The 16,665-nt window shown below is 38.4% G+C and overlaps 1 protein-coding gene across 6 annotated transcripts in view; it reads left to right on the forward strand.

The window, feature by feature from the left end:
- Window positions 1–14,950, forward strand: part of FGD6 (FYVE, RhoGEF and PH domain containing 6) — a 73,097-nt gene extending 58,147 nt beyond the window's left edge. Inside the window, exons 15-21 of one of the 6 annotated variants that reach the window (XM_051630675.1) lie at window positions 2,006–2,108; window positions 2,615–2,761; window positions 4,276–4,378; window positions 6,340–6,467; window positions 7,181–7,309; window positions 9,602–9,750; window positions 11,860–14,950. In XM_051630675.1, coding sequence (XP_051486635.1) covers window positions 2,006–2,108; window positions 2,615–2,761; window positions 4,276–4,378; window positions 6,340–6,467; window positions 7,181–7,309; window positions 9,602–9,750; window positions 11,860–11,896 — 796 coding nt within the window. In that variant the 3' untranslated portion in view covers window positions 11,897–14,950. Of the gene's footprint in view, window positions 1–2,005; window positions 2,109–2,614; window positions 2,762–4,275; window positions 4,379–6,339; window positions 6,468–7,180; window positions 9,751–11,859 lie in introns of those variants that run through there. The other 5 variants (XM_051630703.1, XR_007890707.1, XR_007890705.1 and 2 more) reach the window with 5 other exon arrangements.
- Window positions 14,951–16,665: the final 1,715 nt, after the last annotated feature.

Here is a 16,665-nt window from a genome sequence, read left to right on the forward strand (position 1 = left end):
GCCCTGCAGCCAGGGAAGTGTTAGGGCTGTGCAGCTGTGGGGGAGCACTGGGAGTGACAGCAGAACAAACACTGCCTGTTCTGCTGCAGCAAGCCATTACATCAGTTCAGAGCTGATGGCACCACACTGTCTTTGCTCTTCAGTTCTGAAGGATTGTAAACAACCCTAAAGGCTAGCACTAGCAAACCTACCTCTTGAAATTACACAGCATAAGCCATTGTAGCTCATTGTGCAAGCAGCCCCATCTATAGCACTCCCCACATGATCAGGGGATGCTTAATCTGCAAAAACTGGGCCAACTTTAAATTTAATTATTTAATACAGTTTTAGGAGCCTAATTAATTGCAGCCAGATTTTGAAGAAGCCAAAGGAGTTGATTAGAGTTATGAATGTTATGTAGCTAATGCTGGCCATTCTTTCCGGATGAGGAAGCAAAGGTAAATAAACTGAACAAAATGCTCCACTCAGTGTGTGAGATATTTGGACAGACAAGAATACATTTCTTTGCCCTTGCTTGTATCTTTTTTCCTCTCCTTTTGTACCGTTTTTGTTGCTGTGTGCTCTAGGTTGTTTTTTCCCTTTGTGCCTCACTTACATTTCCCCCATGTTTACCTTACCAGATTTGTCCTCTTTGATTGTGTGTAGTACTGAGTTTCATCCAGTCCAAAACCCTGGCTTGAAGTATTTTCCTTCGAGGTTCAAAGATGATCAAAGCTTCCAAATTCACCTACTAAGGCAATTAAAGAATAATTAATGTTACACAATTTATGTAAATAATTTTTTTCTTCTTCCCTAACTTTCCTTTTTATATATTAATCACTTTTAATTCCGTGATTTAAATAATCTATCTGATACTATTTAAGAAGTGGGGAATTAAAAAAAATGTTGGTAGTAGATGTTCATTTAAATTTCAGAAGCCCTTTTTAAGCTGCCATGACATGTTAAACTAGCAGTCCATAGCTGTTCCTCTGCCACAAAACTGCTTTCTCCTTTCTCAGAGCACCCTCGATGATGCTGGCACAAGAACCTGTTCAGTTGTGTGATGAACCCAGTTGATAAATTGATCCAGAGGAAGAGCAAGACCATAACTTGCTTTAATACAGATTTGTTTCCCAGTCCAGCCCAGTGCATAGCTGTGTGTTCTGGCACAAGGGTAAAAACGAGACCCAGTGGCTTGAGAGGGAGTATAGTAGGCTGCCCTCTGCAGTATAGATTTATACTCTATGAAAATGCTGGTGTGCCTACAGCCAGAGAAGGTGCTTTGGCATTGGATGTTATCCAGTATAGCTGCTGGCTTCTTCTGTGCCCTGCATTCTCTGCTGCCTGTGCTATGCCACTTCAGCTTAAAGCTTTCCTTGCAGTTGATTAGTGATCCACCAGCAATAGGATAAAGAGAATACAATAAACTCATCTTTTATCTCTGTTTTAATCAGTTGAAAAAGTTGGGGGTGGAATCAAAACAGCATGACCTGGTAGGAGCACAAGGCTGGGAAGAGAGAGTGTGTTTCTTTTCCTGACAGAAGCTTGGGGTTTCACAGTGTTGGGTATACCAAATTGTACACTGAGACAGAAGGAGAGGGGGGAAAATTCTTGCTGAAATTTCAGGGTCCCTCTCAAGAGATAGGGCCCATGCCTTTCTTCTGGGAGCACTATTTACACCAGTGTTACTCAAATTATTCAAGAGTTCAGGGAGAAGGCAGAAGCGGTGACATACAAGCCTTGAAACAATCACAGGGTATTTTTTAAGGAGGAAAGGGGGGAGGGAACCCACATGCTAACAGACAAATTATTTTTAATATTGGTCAACACAACTGATATCATGCAGATAGTTTAAAAAAATGATGCCAGTTTCAGTAGGAACTGGAAGTGGTCTATGAAACAGAACTTGCAAGAGTTAAGTCAGTGTATAATAAAGCTAATGGAATTCAAATTCTAATCAACACTTGCTTTTTAGTTTTAAAATTAGTAATAATAAATTGATTTTTATTTTTTTTTACTCCAACAGTTCGGCTACAGAAAGAGATGAGTGGTTAGAAGCTATCTCCAAGTCAATTGAAGAATATACAAAAAAAAGAATCACATTTAATCCTAGCAAAAGTCTTGAAGAGGTATATCACACAGCTATTGTTGATTTGTTCCCTTTTTAAATATAAAGCTTCTTTGCAGGTGTTTAGCAAAATGAGGCATTCCATGATGAATAATAAAACAGGATGGTAAATGATAAGTGAACAGAGTGGTATTTTACAATGTTATCTATTTCTTGAAATTAAAATTATTTTCTTCCAAAATACCCAAACCAGCTTTCTAAATTCTGTCAGTACTCTTGCAAAGAGAAAGATGAAATGAAAAGATTTTAAAAATACAGTATCTATTGATATAAACAAACTGGTAAAGCATGAAAGACAACATAACCTTTTTGAACTAATTAAATGCAGCTCTGTCTTCAGGCTTGCATTATAATGGTCACTGATGAAATAGTGGGTAACATTTGAGACCACTACAGTTTATCAGAGAAGGCTTTCCATCATTATTAGAGTCAACCTGTAATCACTGATAAAAATTAATCTTATTTTTCATCACTGAATGTAATGGTATTCTGTTGCTGTTCTCTCAGGCAGATCCAGAGAAACAGGAAGAAGACAGTCCACTGGGATCAAAAGCTCCGATCTGGATCCCTGACACTAGAGCCACGATGTGTATGATCTGCACAAGTGAATTCACATTGACGTGGAGAAGGCATCACTGCAGGGCATGTGGAAAGGTTGGGCCATTTTGTGATTACCTTTTCTGTTAGTCAATCAGGTTCCTTGTGTGACAGATACAGATGGTGCCTGATTGCAGCACAACAACTCTGTTATGGGCACGCTGTACTCTGACACGGTTATATGGATTAAAAACAACATGTTGGGGTGGGTTTTTTAGCATAAGGTGTTTTGACAGACTGGTGTTCAACTTTTTAACCTGTTACATTGTCACTGTTCGACAACAATGCTCTCAACTCCCTCCCCCTCCCACCCAGGTAGGGAAGGAGAGAGAGAAAAAGAGAGAGACTTGGCTGGATTGAAAACTAAACTACACAGCTTTAATTAAACACTAATTAATGATATAAGAAAATATATATACTATTATATACAAATATGTTCAGGTATGTGCAAAAGCCACTTGCCTCCTCCCAGCCCGAGCAACTCCCACAGCACCTCCTGAGCTGGAACAGTACTGAAAAATCCCGGAGCTGCTGCTGGAGAAAGCACAGAGTGATGAGGGTCAGGAGAGCTCGAGCCTGGGGGTCAATAGTGCTGGATGGACGGAGTCCTCACCGGACGCCGGCCGTGGACAGAAGAGAAGGGAAGAAAAGGCAGGAAGGAAGCTGTCTTCTGTGATCTCTGAGCTTACGTAGATATATGGAATGGAATATCTCTGGCCAGTTTTGCTGTCTGTCTAACTCAGCCTCCTTCAGGGAGGGTCATAGATCTCCCGGTAGTGTCTGAGCCGGCAGAGTAAAGATGTGACCTTGAAGACCCAGCAGTTAGAAAAACATTCCACCTTTTGTTATCATTCCTAGCTGGAACACTCTGCTACTGGTTAAAAGAAAGCTTACTGAAGGAAAAAAGAAAAATCAGTAAAAGGAAAATTGGCTTCATCCTGGCTCAAACCAGGATATACATATTTCTTCTTTTGCATTTTGGAGTGCTATTTATGGTTGTCTTCTGCTATTATATAGTACAAAAGAAGAATGTTAGCTGAAATGTGAAAAATATCTTCCTCACTATTTTCATAACATAAATAATTGTTTTTAAGTTAGTACCAAGCTGTACTTACATACTTTGTACTTAGTACTTATGAAAGGTCTATCTAATAAATCTTTCTTTTTCTTGTTTCAATCAAGTGAGAACACAGAATTCAATGCAGTTGAGACATCTATGTTGTGCAGAGATTGTCAAGAGAACTATGACTTTTTAGTTATTTCTTTAAAAGCTTATGATTTACACAGTTCAGTAACATAGTAGGCTTATTCTACTTTTCGTGGATTGTTAACATTGGCTCATTGACTTCTGTAGTTCTGTGATTTTTTAACATTTAGAATTTTATAATTTAGAGGAGGAGAGAGCAGCATGTTGGATATAAGGACATAGGGAAAAGCCAAGATCTTAAACCATTTTCAACATAAAATAGTGCCTATTTCAGGTTCTGTTATGGTTTTAACAGTGGTCAACTGAACATCTCTGAGCATTTAATGATTTACAGGTGTACAAAAATGTTTGTATCTGTTTCCAGATTGTCTGTCAAGCTTGCTCATCAAATAAACATGGTTTAGACTACATGAAAAACCAGCCAGCAAGAGTATGTGATCATTGCTTCAGGGAACTACAGAAACAAGGTAAAGAGAACCTTCACAAATGGTGTTATTTTTGTAACAGTTGCAAACCTGGAGTGTCTGTGCCTCCTGTTTACTGCCAGGTTACTGCTAATTCTGCTAGTGCCTGAAGTTACCATGCATCTGAGGTTGTAAAAGACCAAACAGGTTTCTGTGGAATAAGCTAGGAAGAGAATTTGCAACACATTGGCTCTTTCTTCCAGAAACATGCATGCATTTTCTCTATGGTAATGACATGTAGCTTATGCTTCTTTCTTTTTTGAGGTAACTAGTGTTACATTGCTTTTCATTAATCATGGGGTACAAGTGTAGATCCAAGTCCTTGTATTTTATCATGACTTCCCAGTGGGTTCATGTGTGCTGTTACTGTCAGTGACTTGTATGCCTGTAAATGTGATTTTTGCCAGCTAAGCTGCTGAGATAGCTGAAGTTCTAGAGCTCTATAAAGACACAGACCTTAATCTTACTGAAGCTGAGTCCCTTCTGCCCCAAGCCTTGGCTCATCTGGAATTCAAGAAGTTAAAAAAATATCTGCACCTCATTTTTGATGGCAAACTTCTAACCGTTGCCTACTGCACACTGGCAACATGGATTTTTCTGTGTAAAGCACCACAGCTAGAGCCAACTTCATTGAAGAGCTTTCAGAGAACCTGGTCCTACTGATGCCTGCTGGCAAACAAGGGTTAGATAGCCTGATGGTTGTAACATTTGCTTAGAGAGGAGGTCCAGGGTCAGTTTTCTTCTCATCCTGAGAGAACTCAAATGTGTCTCTTTGAAGGTGCTTCCTTATCATTATGCTGAAACTAATGTAAAAATCAGTAGAAACGCTTCTCAGTGAGGTGGGAATCCAGTCCCATCTCTCAAGACTTGCTATGAATTCTGAGCAAAGACCCTAGTATAACATAAGCAGTTTGCTGAAACAGTTTCCTGCCCTTCCCTCTGGCAGAGGCTCCAGTTCGACACAAGCTCTCTAGGGTATCAGGAAATCTGTGATGCCCTGGTTTAAAAATCAAGCTATGGCTTCCAGCATGCTGGGGATGACATCTGTCATGGGGATGGGAAAAGCAGCATCGACAATACTTGAAGTTGTGGTTGGGTGCCTGTGATGACGAGGATGGGTTGTCTGGACCTGTTGCATGTCTCTGCATTGGCCACTAGAGGCTGCTGTGCTGCAGGCAATTGCAAGTGCTTTTAGCTGTGAAAACAGCTGGAGAGCAGGTACAGTAAAGCTGGCAATCCAGTTATTCTGCTGCTCATTATTTCAGAGCCTCACTATGTTCAGGGACAACACTAGAAGTAGATTTAATGAAGCTACTTGTTGCATATTGGGGTGTAAAATAGTGGTGGATATTGCTAGAAAATGAGGTTTTAAAGGAGTTAAGTGTTGTAGAAGTCTTCCAAGAGAGATGAAGGAACTGCCTGCAACAGTAGAGAAAGAGAGCAGCACATTCTCTGGAGATGGGAATTTCCAGAAGTGCATGTGTGACAGCATGATGCTGAAGAGGAGCCCTACAGCATACGTACTGAAAAAAACTGAGAAGATACCAGATATAGAGAATTGAAGGAAGAGAGTTGGGGAACAGAGGTAAAGCACAGACTGGACTGCAGAGGACATCGCTATAAATTTGGTGTGGTTTTTAAGAGTTGAATTTTCACCCTCTTTTTATTTATTGGCGAAAATAGTTCAACATCAGAAAAACAGACCTTGAAAACAAACTAGACCAGTCAGATTAGTTGTAAATGTTTTGCAGGATTTTTAGCTTGATTGTGACTGGAGAAGATTCTAACTCCTGGAAGTGATGATACTGACAATTTCATTCAACACTGAATGCAGTGTGACTAGGTATTAATCTGTAGTACTGTAATTAGAATAAAAATATCAGCTGCTTTTTAGAAAAGTCCCGTGAGGCCTGTGTTTAGTCATCTGTGACATGAAAGCAATATATTCATTCTATTCATTTTAGATAACCAGTGCACTCCTAAGAGCGGATCCCCAGTCAACCATAAATCTCCATCAAGTGCCTTGTCTACAGTATTACATAGTATTCCCTCTGGAAGAAAGCAGAAAAAAATTCCCGCAGCCCTCAAAGAAGTAAGTGATTTATTGGTCAGAAGTAATGCCTTGTTAGTATTATATCATCACTATTAACAATGAAAAAAATAATTCCATATTTTAGCCAACTTCTCTAGGATCAAAAGTGGAAATTTGCCTGGAACAGTGGTTTGGACTTTAGTTTGAAATAGGCAGGAACCTGTGTGCAGTATATAAACCGCATAAACACCTGTGAAACTGTGATTCAGAGAGATAGTCAGAACTGTAATTTCTTTCTTGCTTCCCTGTGTTTCAAGGAACTGTATTTACCTCTGCACCAACACTCAATGGGAAGATTCCTGCACCAACTCAGCTCTTGGCTTATGATTAGGAAATATAGAACTAAACTCTGCCTACATACACTGGAGGTCTTGGAAATGGGAGGAAGTAATTTCTCTGTTTATATTAGAGTGTGTGTTCTCCAGCTGTACATGGTCTTCAGTGTTTCAGCTCTCTCTTACCCTGTTGCATCCAGTTTAAGTTCCAATCCTTAGTGAATGCAGAAGCCTCTTACAGAGCAGATAAATGGTGGCAGACAAAACTATTTTTCTTTTAGCCATCTCAGTTAATTAGCAACATTAACTTGAGATCAGGTAAGAATTTCAGTATTTGACAGGACAAGTTTCAGGAGATTTGTTTTTAAAAAGCTGTACTGTAAAAACCTGGATAGATGCATAACTCTTGGGTGTTAGGGTGTTTTTTTTTCACTTCAGGTTTCAGCAAATACAGAAGACTCTACAATGAGTGGCTACCTACACAGATCTAAGGGCAGTAAGAAGCCATGGAAACATCTATGGTTTGTTATTAAAAATAAGGTGCTATACACGTATGCTGCCAGTGAGGTAAGATCCTATGTATTAGAAATCAAATATCCGATGACAGTACTGTATTTGTAATCAAATAGTTTATTTTTATAATCTAGAAACAACCTGTGAGATTAGATCACCTTACAGTAATGGATCTGATTGTGATGTAGTATTTCAAAAAGGCCCAGTGAGCTTGGTACCATAATACACTGATAGAGCTCTGCTGTTTCTGATTCCAGACCTAGCTTGTGAGTATCTCTGCACTGCACTCCATTGCGCAGTTGTAGGTATGTTCTGAGTCAGTTGGCTGTATGGGGGGCTCTTTAGATGCATCGCACTGGACTAGTGGCAAAGCCAACATTATAAAAGCATCTTGAAGTGTTTTGTTCTGCAGTTCCATAAGGTATTTTCAGTTCTTCAAAAATGAGCAAACTAAATCTCTTGACATCTCAAACTGTCTTCTTCAACCTGGAGTTAATATACAATGCTGCAGTAGGAAATTAGAAATGCATCTGGTCTAATGGCATCTGTGTTTTTATTTAGAATGTGTGGTCCTATTGCTGTGTGGAATAATCTCTAACCTATATATATATGTAAGCTCTGCACATCCCAGTGTGCACTGAGGATGTAGTTTTATTGCATCTTATAATGTTTTGCAATATATGGATGTATCATTGCACTTGAAGATCTTGGGGTTTGCTGTTTTGTATTATATGTTACAGTTTGCTAACAGCTTTCAAGAGCAAAATAACCAAAGCATCTGTTTAAAAGTAATGCTGTTCCTCTCTTTCTTTCAAAATGTAAGACCCAGCCTACCCTGGCCATGCAGAGAATTACTGTTCTTCACCCACACTCTAGTTATTTCATGGTTTGTGCTGAGATTTGTTCCTGGGTTTTTCCTGCTGCAGTGCCAACCTTCATTTTAGCTTTTCTGAATTATGTCCAGAACCTGTGATGTTATTTCCATCACAGCATTGGCAATAGGCACTGGCAAAATTAGGTACAAAACAATTCCTTTTGCAAAGATTTGAAAAATATTATAGAGCATTTTGTCTCTTCTGGCAGTTGCAGAGGAGACTTCGGCAAATGTAAAGAAAGGCGTATTAGTCTGTGACAGTCACCTTATTTTCTTTTGCTTGGCTTCTCTGAGATACCAGCCTTCTAGTAGCTTCAGTTTGCAGCTGGCAATCACAAAATTAACCCTCTCCTTTTTTCTTTAAACTAAGGAATATCTGTCTTTATTATTCACCTTGATCAGCCGTTGCAGGAGACATTGTTTGGAGAGTCTCAGGGGAAGTTTGTGATGTCTGGTCCAATGTGCTCTTAGCCAGGAAACCCCACTTAAGCTACTTAGATTTGTTCTAAGCAATATGAAGATTAGTGGTAAGATAGACCACTTATTAGTGTTACAAAGACCTAAGATAGTGAAGCAGGTTGGTGTCTTGATTGCTTCCCAGTATAAAAAAATTTTGCTTGCACAGGAGACTTATTTCTATATAGTGGCAATTACCAAACTCTTCACCTGATTTGTCAGTGTTCATGTGCATTCTTAGTTTATTTTTTCTATCCAGAAGCATTATAGGACCCAGCCTAGTTGTTCCAAAACACTATTTTAGAATTTGCAGAGGATAAAGAGACCTCTTTTTTCCCCTTGCCAAAATGCTGTGCATTGTATTTATTGATTAAAGACAAGAGTGTGAAAAAAGGAAGCAATTCTGATGAACGAGGAAGGAAAAAGGTTGCCTTTTGGCCAGCTTGTCTCTTTCCTAGACAGCGCCTTGTGAACACCCTGCAACTTTATTCCCCACCCTGTTAATTTTCAGCAAAAGAAAGTGAAATAAACTGAGCTTTCAAAAGCATTTGGAGTGCAACTCCAGAACTTGAGAACATAGGTTGTATTCATGGCTCCTCCTTTTAGCATACTCAGTGCAGTTAATAGCATCGCACATCAGTTCTGAGACATGGAAACTTCTTGGGTGGTTGGAGAGACCATTGGGCCAGATAGACCTTTAGTCTGCTGCCAGGTAGTTGTTGATGGTTTGATATAAGAAGTCCTTACCAGGCAGAACACTTAGACTATGCAGTGAAAGACAAGGTAGAGGTTATCAGGAAAATTGAAGGAGGAGTGTTGAAATCTATGAGGTTTTGTTATTTCCTCTTCCCCAATTCATGCATGGAGGCTATGAAAAGCAGCATTTTGTGCATGAACTTGTTTGTTGTATAATCTGTTGCAGTGGTATGGTGCATGAATTAAGTCTAAATGCATTCCTTAGTGTGTCTTACAAGCTCTTATTTTGTCTTGTCTGCTTTTTTTCGTCTGTAAAATAGGATGTTGCAGCATTAGAGAGCCAGCCTTTACTGGGATTCACAGTCAGTGAAGTAAAAGACGAAAATTCGGAGTCAAGAGTGTTCCATTTACTGCACAAAAACACTTTATTTTACATATTCAAAGCAGATGATCCCCATTCAGCTCAAAAGTAAGAAACAATTTTAATTAAATCTGTTACTTTTTTCTAGAAAATGTTTCAGAAGTCATGGATGTTAATATTCACAGATTAAGCACGTGTACAAAAGATGAATATTATTTAATATGTAAATAAAAAATTCAAATTACTTAAACACAAGGTCCTGGTTTTGTTAGGACCAGGATGTGTTGGAGTTTGGAGTCGTATTTATCAATTTATGTCTTGTGTGTTTTATATAAAATAGACTAGAAGCTTGGTCATTAGTCAGTAGAAAACATTTGCTATATGAATTATGGAGTAAACTAGAAATTCGTATTCAACCAATACGAGTTATCTTGTGTCTGTGCCTAGTTTGTCTGACTGCTTTCACAGCATTTTACCCAAAGGAATTTTACATTAATAAAATACATTTCATGCACTAACTAGTCCATTATTAATATTTAAACATTCAAATGGCTGTATAGTAGGTATAGTTTTGTGCAAAGAGGGATATTCTAAAAACAAGAAAGTACCCAGGACAACTGAAAATTTGGAAGAGCTGAGAATGTGCTTAACGACACTTCTCTACACATAAAATCTAGAAGTCTTTGTTTGATTTTGGGGGGTATTTTGTCTGGCAGATGCACACAAATGTTTCCTTGTGTCCTGGTTTGAGCCAGGATGATGAGTCTTGTTTCCACTGTGTCCTCATTTGTACTACATACAAAAAACTTCAAAAATCCAGGGCATTCAATAGCTTTGTTTTCCTATTCAGACAATGGCTTATGTCATCAGTAGGAAAACTGGAAATTGGACATACTCTATTTTACTGAGGCTAAGAATAACATTAAGTACCCTAAAGTGCAAGTTTTCTCCAAGTATTAAATATCCTTAGGAGATTTGTGCAGAACTTCCAGAATAAATGCTGCTTTAATAGCATTAAAAGAAAAAAAAAAAAAATTGCTGTTGGCCTGTTTCACACTGGAGAATACATTTTCCAGTTAGGGCCAAAGAAATACCTCATGTATTTGTGTAAGTACAATAGCACATTTTAACAGATGTTCGCTTTTTTATGAGCTTTGAAATTTTTCAGTCTGGTACTATGCTCCAGGCTTAAGCTTTTTGTGAATTTAGTTCTATTTATATTCCATTTTAGTTATTTTAATTAATATATGGCAGTGGAAAATAAAGTGAGATCTAAAATGTCAGGGACAGAAGTTTGAGTTTCGTGTTCAGACACTTAGACATGCTTGAATATGTTAATACCAAAGGCTTAAATTCAAAGAACATACACACAGTTACCAAATTAATTAAACAGTCAGGGCAAGGAAGAGCCAGCATTTGTGGCTAATGTTTAGATACCCTGTGAATGCTCAGACAGGTTTAAATTTCCACGATGAAGATAATTTTACAATCTTTGTCTCATTGAATTCTTGTGAGATTTTCACTCGAAAAAAAAAATATCAGTATGTGGGCCCCTTAATTTTAAATGCACACAGTTCAGCCTTCACTTGGAAGACAGAACTATTTCATTTTTTACTGTGTTTGTCAATGTAGCATTGGAGTGCTTCAGAAATACCGGAAGATGTTTCAGGTCAGAACGTTCAGAAGATCATCTAGTTCCAACCCCTGCCACAGATAGAGACACCTTCCACCAGACTAGGTTGCTCCGAGCCCCATCCAACCTGGCTTTGAACACTTTCAGGGAGGGGGTATCCACAGCTTCCCTGGGCAACCTCTGCCAGTGTCTCACCACCCTCAGAGCGAAGAATTTCTTTCTAATGTCTACCCTAAATCTCTTCTCTTCCAGTTTGAAACCATTCCCCATGTCCTATCACTATATGCCCTTGTAAAAAGTCCCTCCCCAGCTTTCTTGTAGCCCCTTCATATGCTGGAAGGTCACTTAAGTATGGAAGAGCTATGGGAAAAAGTTTCTATAATCTGGCATTGTACGGATAGGTAATGCATCTCTAGTGAGCTTTGTATGTTTGAACTCATTGGCTAGAATTCTAGCATTTGCACTAACAAACCAACTGGGAATGGGAGTATGATGTTAGTTCTTGGGCCAATCTGTAGCTAGTCACAGCAGTGTGATTTATACTTTTCTCAGCAATTTCCTAACAGTGTTTAATTGTCTAATAGGTGGATAGAAGCTTTTCAAGAAGGCACCATATTATAGCAGCGTCAGCATCGTGTCTGCAAGTTTAAAGGAAAATGTCCAAGGATGGTGGTAAAACAGAATACAGCAGCTGTTCAAAGAAATGGAATCCTGCCACCTCAACCTATACAAAATTGTATATTTGTCAGGATTAGGAGTTGTTGCATTTTGTAGTGTAAGGTAATATTTTTTAAAGAATTGTGTGTATTTCTGTGTTGATACAAAATATTATTTATTAAATTCCAATGTTTACTTTAATAGTCAGAATTACGTGAGATCTGTCATGAAGTCCCAAGTGCCCATGTCTTTAGAATGGCAGGTGGTTGGCCAACATATTCTGAAAGTTTGTGCTTTTAAAAAAACAAAAAACCAAAACACAAATATGTTGCAATTGTACCGTTCCTCATGATTTGTGTATAGGTCTTGAGTTGCTGATGCTCACTTTACAATTCAGCAAGAATAGTTCAGAATAGGAATTTCAAAGGTTTGGATCTTCATTGGCTATGTAGACTCCTTGATGGAAAGTTGTATAATGTTGCTGCTCCTTTCCTTGAATGGCAGTTGAAATCTTGCATACCAGTACTTTAAAACAGTACAACAAATTCTGTGTCACAGAAGCAATTGTGAAGTGTATTTTGATTATTAAAAGAGAGAAAAGGGAAACATATTTTTAAATTGATTTTTCAATAACAGAGTTAGGGCACTAGAGCTTTTACAGTACTACAGAAGCCAAAGAGACTAAATGAGTTATTTTCAAACAATTGCAGGATATATCTTCTTTCGTTTCCAGTAATATTTTAAAGCAGAGTAAGAAATACATTTTTGATATACAGGGAAAAGACAAGGTATTTGTTTCAAAACTTTGTGTCAAATGAGTTTTGGACACAGTATGAAAAACACTGTATAAACTGTTGTTCAAATAACTTTAAACAAATATACACACCTTCCTCTGCCAAAATTTTAAACTATTGTATATTTAAATACTGTGTTTAAACTGGAATTGCCATACCAAGAACACCCAGCCTTTTTAACGCAGATGGCATTTAAATATATACCATTCTTTGAAATACCTTTTGTTTACACCATCATTTGTTCTGTTTGACACTTTAAAACATAATCAAATTTTAGATATTTGGGTTTCTTTTTTTTCTTTAAGATAACTGTCAGTATACCTCATTAGGAAATACTGATGATTCTGGTGCATTTGTTCTGTTTAACTTCTGAAAAAAATTTAACACTGTAATAGCATAAATGGAACTACAACTATGAAAAAGACATGAAAGGAAGCCATTTTTATCTCAAATGTGATGTATATGTAGCCAGTTAATTTTACTGTATGAAACACTTCTCTGTAGTCCTCTGAATCAAGCCAGTTGTGGTAACAGAATTCAGAGCAATTCATATTTAATTGTTTGAATCCATGTGAATAGCTATTCTATGGCCTCACAAAGGGAAGAGAATAGATGGTAGGTTAGTAGTCATTGCAGAAAGGCCAAGAATGAAAATGCAAACCAAAATTCTCATATTCCCTCAAATACCTCAGGATCAGGTCTAATATATTACCATAGCTCTGAAGAAGCTTGGTTTTCCAGAGCTTCTGTTAAGTTAGTAGTGGGTGTGGAATCATTAGTGCTTAATACTAAGTATACAATTAATTTCATTGATTTCAAACATTTCAGTAGAGCACCTTTCTGAGTCAGGGACTTAAGGCTGTAGATACAGCTTCCCTCATGAACACTAGAGATTTGACCAGATAGTGTTTGAAATTCAGTGGGAGTCTGATCAAAGCCTTTATTCTCTTTTATTTTAAAATAAATGTGATAAGTGAATATTTTTCTCTTGTTATGTATAAAGGGCTTTTATCTAATTTTCAAAACCAGCTGCTGACTGAAGCCACATAAGCTATTAGCATGTCTCTGCAGGGTGATTTCTGAGATAGTTTTTACTATACCCAAACCAAAACTGATACCAATGTAACACAGATACGATGTTACTAAAGGGAAGAGCTTCTTAATCTTTTTATAGGGACTGAACACCAACTAAGATGGAAAGCCATGAACCGGCAAATGAATCAGAAATTCGGCTAGGAGAAAGCTAATTTAATTTCAATTTATGGATTTATATTGATCTCCCTGCTGCAAAACAGAGCAATACAAGTCAAAACATCTTGAATGAGGTGCTCAAGTTCTGCCTCATGTGTGGCGTCAAACTACCTCTCAAGGATTTGGTGCAGGATGATAAAATAGTTTCACGTGTTCTGTAAAAATCATAGGACTTAATCCAGAAGCAGCTGATCAGTCAAAAAATCTTTCTGTGACAGAAATAGATGGGAATGGAGCCTTCGAAGCAATAGGACACATGTTGCCGTCTACTTCTGTGTGAAATAAATTGTCTTTGTAAACATGTTTGAATATTTATTTTCCTCTTTCTCTAGCACTAGTGCTTTGTGTCATACACAACATAGGCATTTTCATGACATTTTCACATGGTTGCTTTTCAAACTTTATTTCTCCAGCTCGCCTCCCATTTTGATTCATTACCATCAAAAGTAAAGTATTCACTTTTTTATTTGACTAAACACTAAAAACAAGACCAGAAGTTTTTAAACACCTGGCTACCTCTTATAAGAATCTATAGTTAAGTAGTTAGTAATATAAGATTGGTTAGTAGAGTATGAGACAAACCTTAGCATTGAGTATTAGTTCTAGCATCTTTATTCTTGGATAAATGAAACATTCTAGGATCCTGAATTCTCTTTAAATTATTTTTTGTGCCCAGAGGACTTAAATGGATGGCTGAGCAGCTATGGAACACATTTTACTAATTTTTTTGTGTGTACATTACATTGTAACATAAAAGAGATGTTTGGAATGACACATTCAATGCATTTGTTGCCACAACTGTTGTCCCCTGTATTTACCATTCAAACAGGTTTCTGTTTGGTGCAGCCCTAAATTGTACTGTCTAAATGAAAGAATAGATTCTTTATTTTGTAAATGAAAACAGTTTAAAGTTGTTGTAAATATTCCTGTGGATATGTATCATTTTTGTATAAATAAATTCACATTAGTTGAATCTGCATTGTTTTTAAAAAATATTTCTAGGTTTTTATGAATTATGCAATTAATGTATTCACTGATTTTCAAATTTGCTGTCATTACCCTGCACATCAGTCTTGCTTTAAAACTCCTACTATGTTTTGCCCTTACAAACAGAAAACCACCTCAAAAGGTAGGGTGTGTGCACAGGCTGAAGCTGCTGCTGGATCAGACCACCTGAAACATTAGATTTAAGTGAAACATCTTGCTCTTGCCAGGCAAGACACTACACACTCTTACTACCAAAACTGGTGTCTTTGCTATGAAAATTATTTCCATCTTCCTGCTCTCATGTCTTTCCTTAACTGTCTCATGCTGTTTAGTTCATAGAATCATAGAATGGTTTGGGTTGGAAGGGAGCTAGAAGATCATCTAGATCCAACTCTCCTGCATGGGCAGGGACACTTCCCACTAGACCAGGTTGCTCCAATCCCCATCCAGCCTGGCCTTGAACACCTCCAGGGAGGGGGCATCCACAGCCTCCCTGGGCAACATGTTCCAGTGTCTCACCACCGTAATAGGAAATAATTTCTTCCTAACATCTAACCTAAATCTACCCTCTTCCAGTATGAAACCATTACCCCTCGTCCTATCACTACACACCCTGGTAAAAAGTCCCTCCCCAGCTTTCCTGTAGGCTCCCTTCAGATACTGGAAGGCCGCTGTAAGGTCTCCTCAGAGTCTTCTCCAGGCTAAATAGCCCCAACTCTGTCAGCCTGTCTTCAAAGGAGAGGTGCTCCAGCCCTCTGATCGTCTTTGTGACCCTCCTCTGGACTTGCTCCAAAAGGTCTATGTCCTTCTTGTGTTGAGAGCTCCAGAATTGGACACGGTTCTCCAGGTGAGGTCACAGGAGTGTGGAGTAGAGGTGCAGGAACACCTCCCTCGACCTGCTGGCCACGCTTCTTGTGATGCAGCCCAGGATGCAGTTGGATTTCTGGGCTGCAAGTGCACATTGCTGACTCATGTTCTTCCCTTTCTGTTCCTTCTTCCCCAGCCTTCCAAACTAAAAGCCCATTCCTTCACGAGTTCATGGTGTTTGTTTTCTATAAAGCCCTTCCACAAGCAGGTGGAGAGCCTGTGCTGCAACACAGCTTGCAAAGCACAATCCAAAATACTGCTCCTGAGCAGGGTGCAGGACACCAAGCAGTGGGGTTTTATCTCCTGAAGCCACTTCCCAGTCCTGAGGAATGATGTCCAAGCTTCATCGGCGTAGGAATGAACTAGGCTCCCTATGCCAGTGTCTTGTTATTGTGAGGATGAAGGATTTTTACACATCTCCCCATCCAGCTACAAATACATGAACTTAACTAGAGCAGCACTGTGATCCAGTTTGTGTTTTCCATCATCCTACTCTTCTTAATGAGTACTCAATCTGATATTCAAACTAATTAAAAAAAATACATTTAGCACATTGTTATGGAGTAAACACACCCATGGTAAAGAAACATCCTAAGAAAGGATCATTCTGAAGAATTAAGGGAGTTAGTTATACCTCAGTGAAGGTCAGATGAGGGTGTTGCAGTAATAAATGCTTTTGCAAAATCCAGTTCTGCTCTATCGATTGAAGTATGCCTGAACCACAGAGTTTATGTTGCCATAAGTATTTTAGCAGGATCTCTAAGGGAGAGAGATTTGCCTGTCAGGTTAGTTATGCTGCCTCCTTCTCTGACAGATGTTCGAAAGCAGTTTTTT

This window comes from Apus apus, chromosome 1 (genome assembly GCF_020740795.1).
Source record: "Apus apus isolate bApuApu2 chromosome 1, bApuApu2.pri.cur, whole genome shotgun sequence".
NCBI lineage: Eukaryota > Metazoa > Chordata > Aves > Apodiformes > Apodidae > Apus > Apus apus.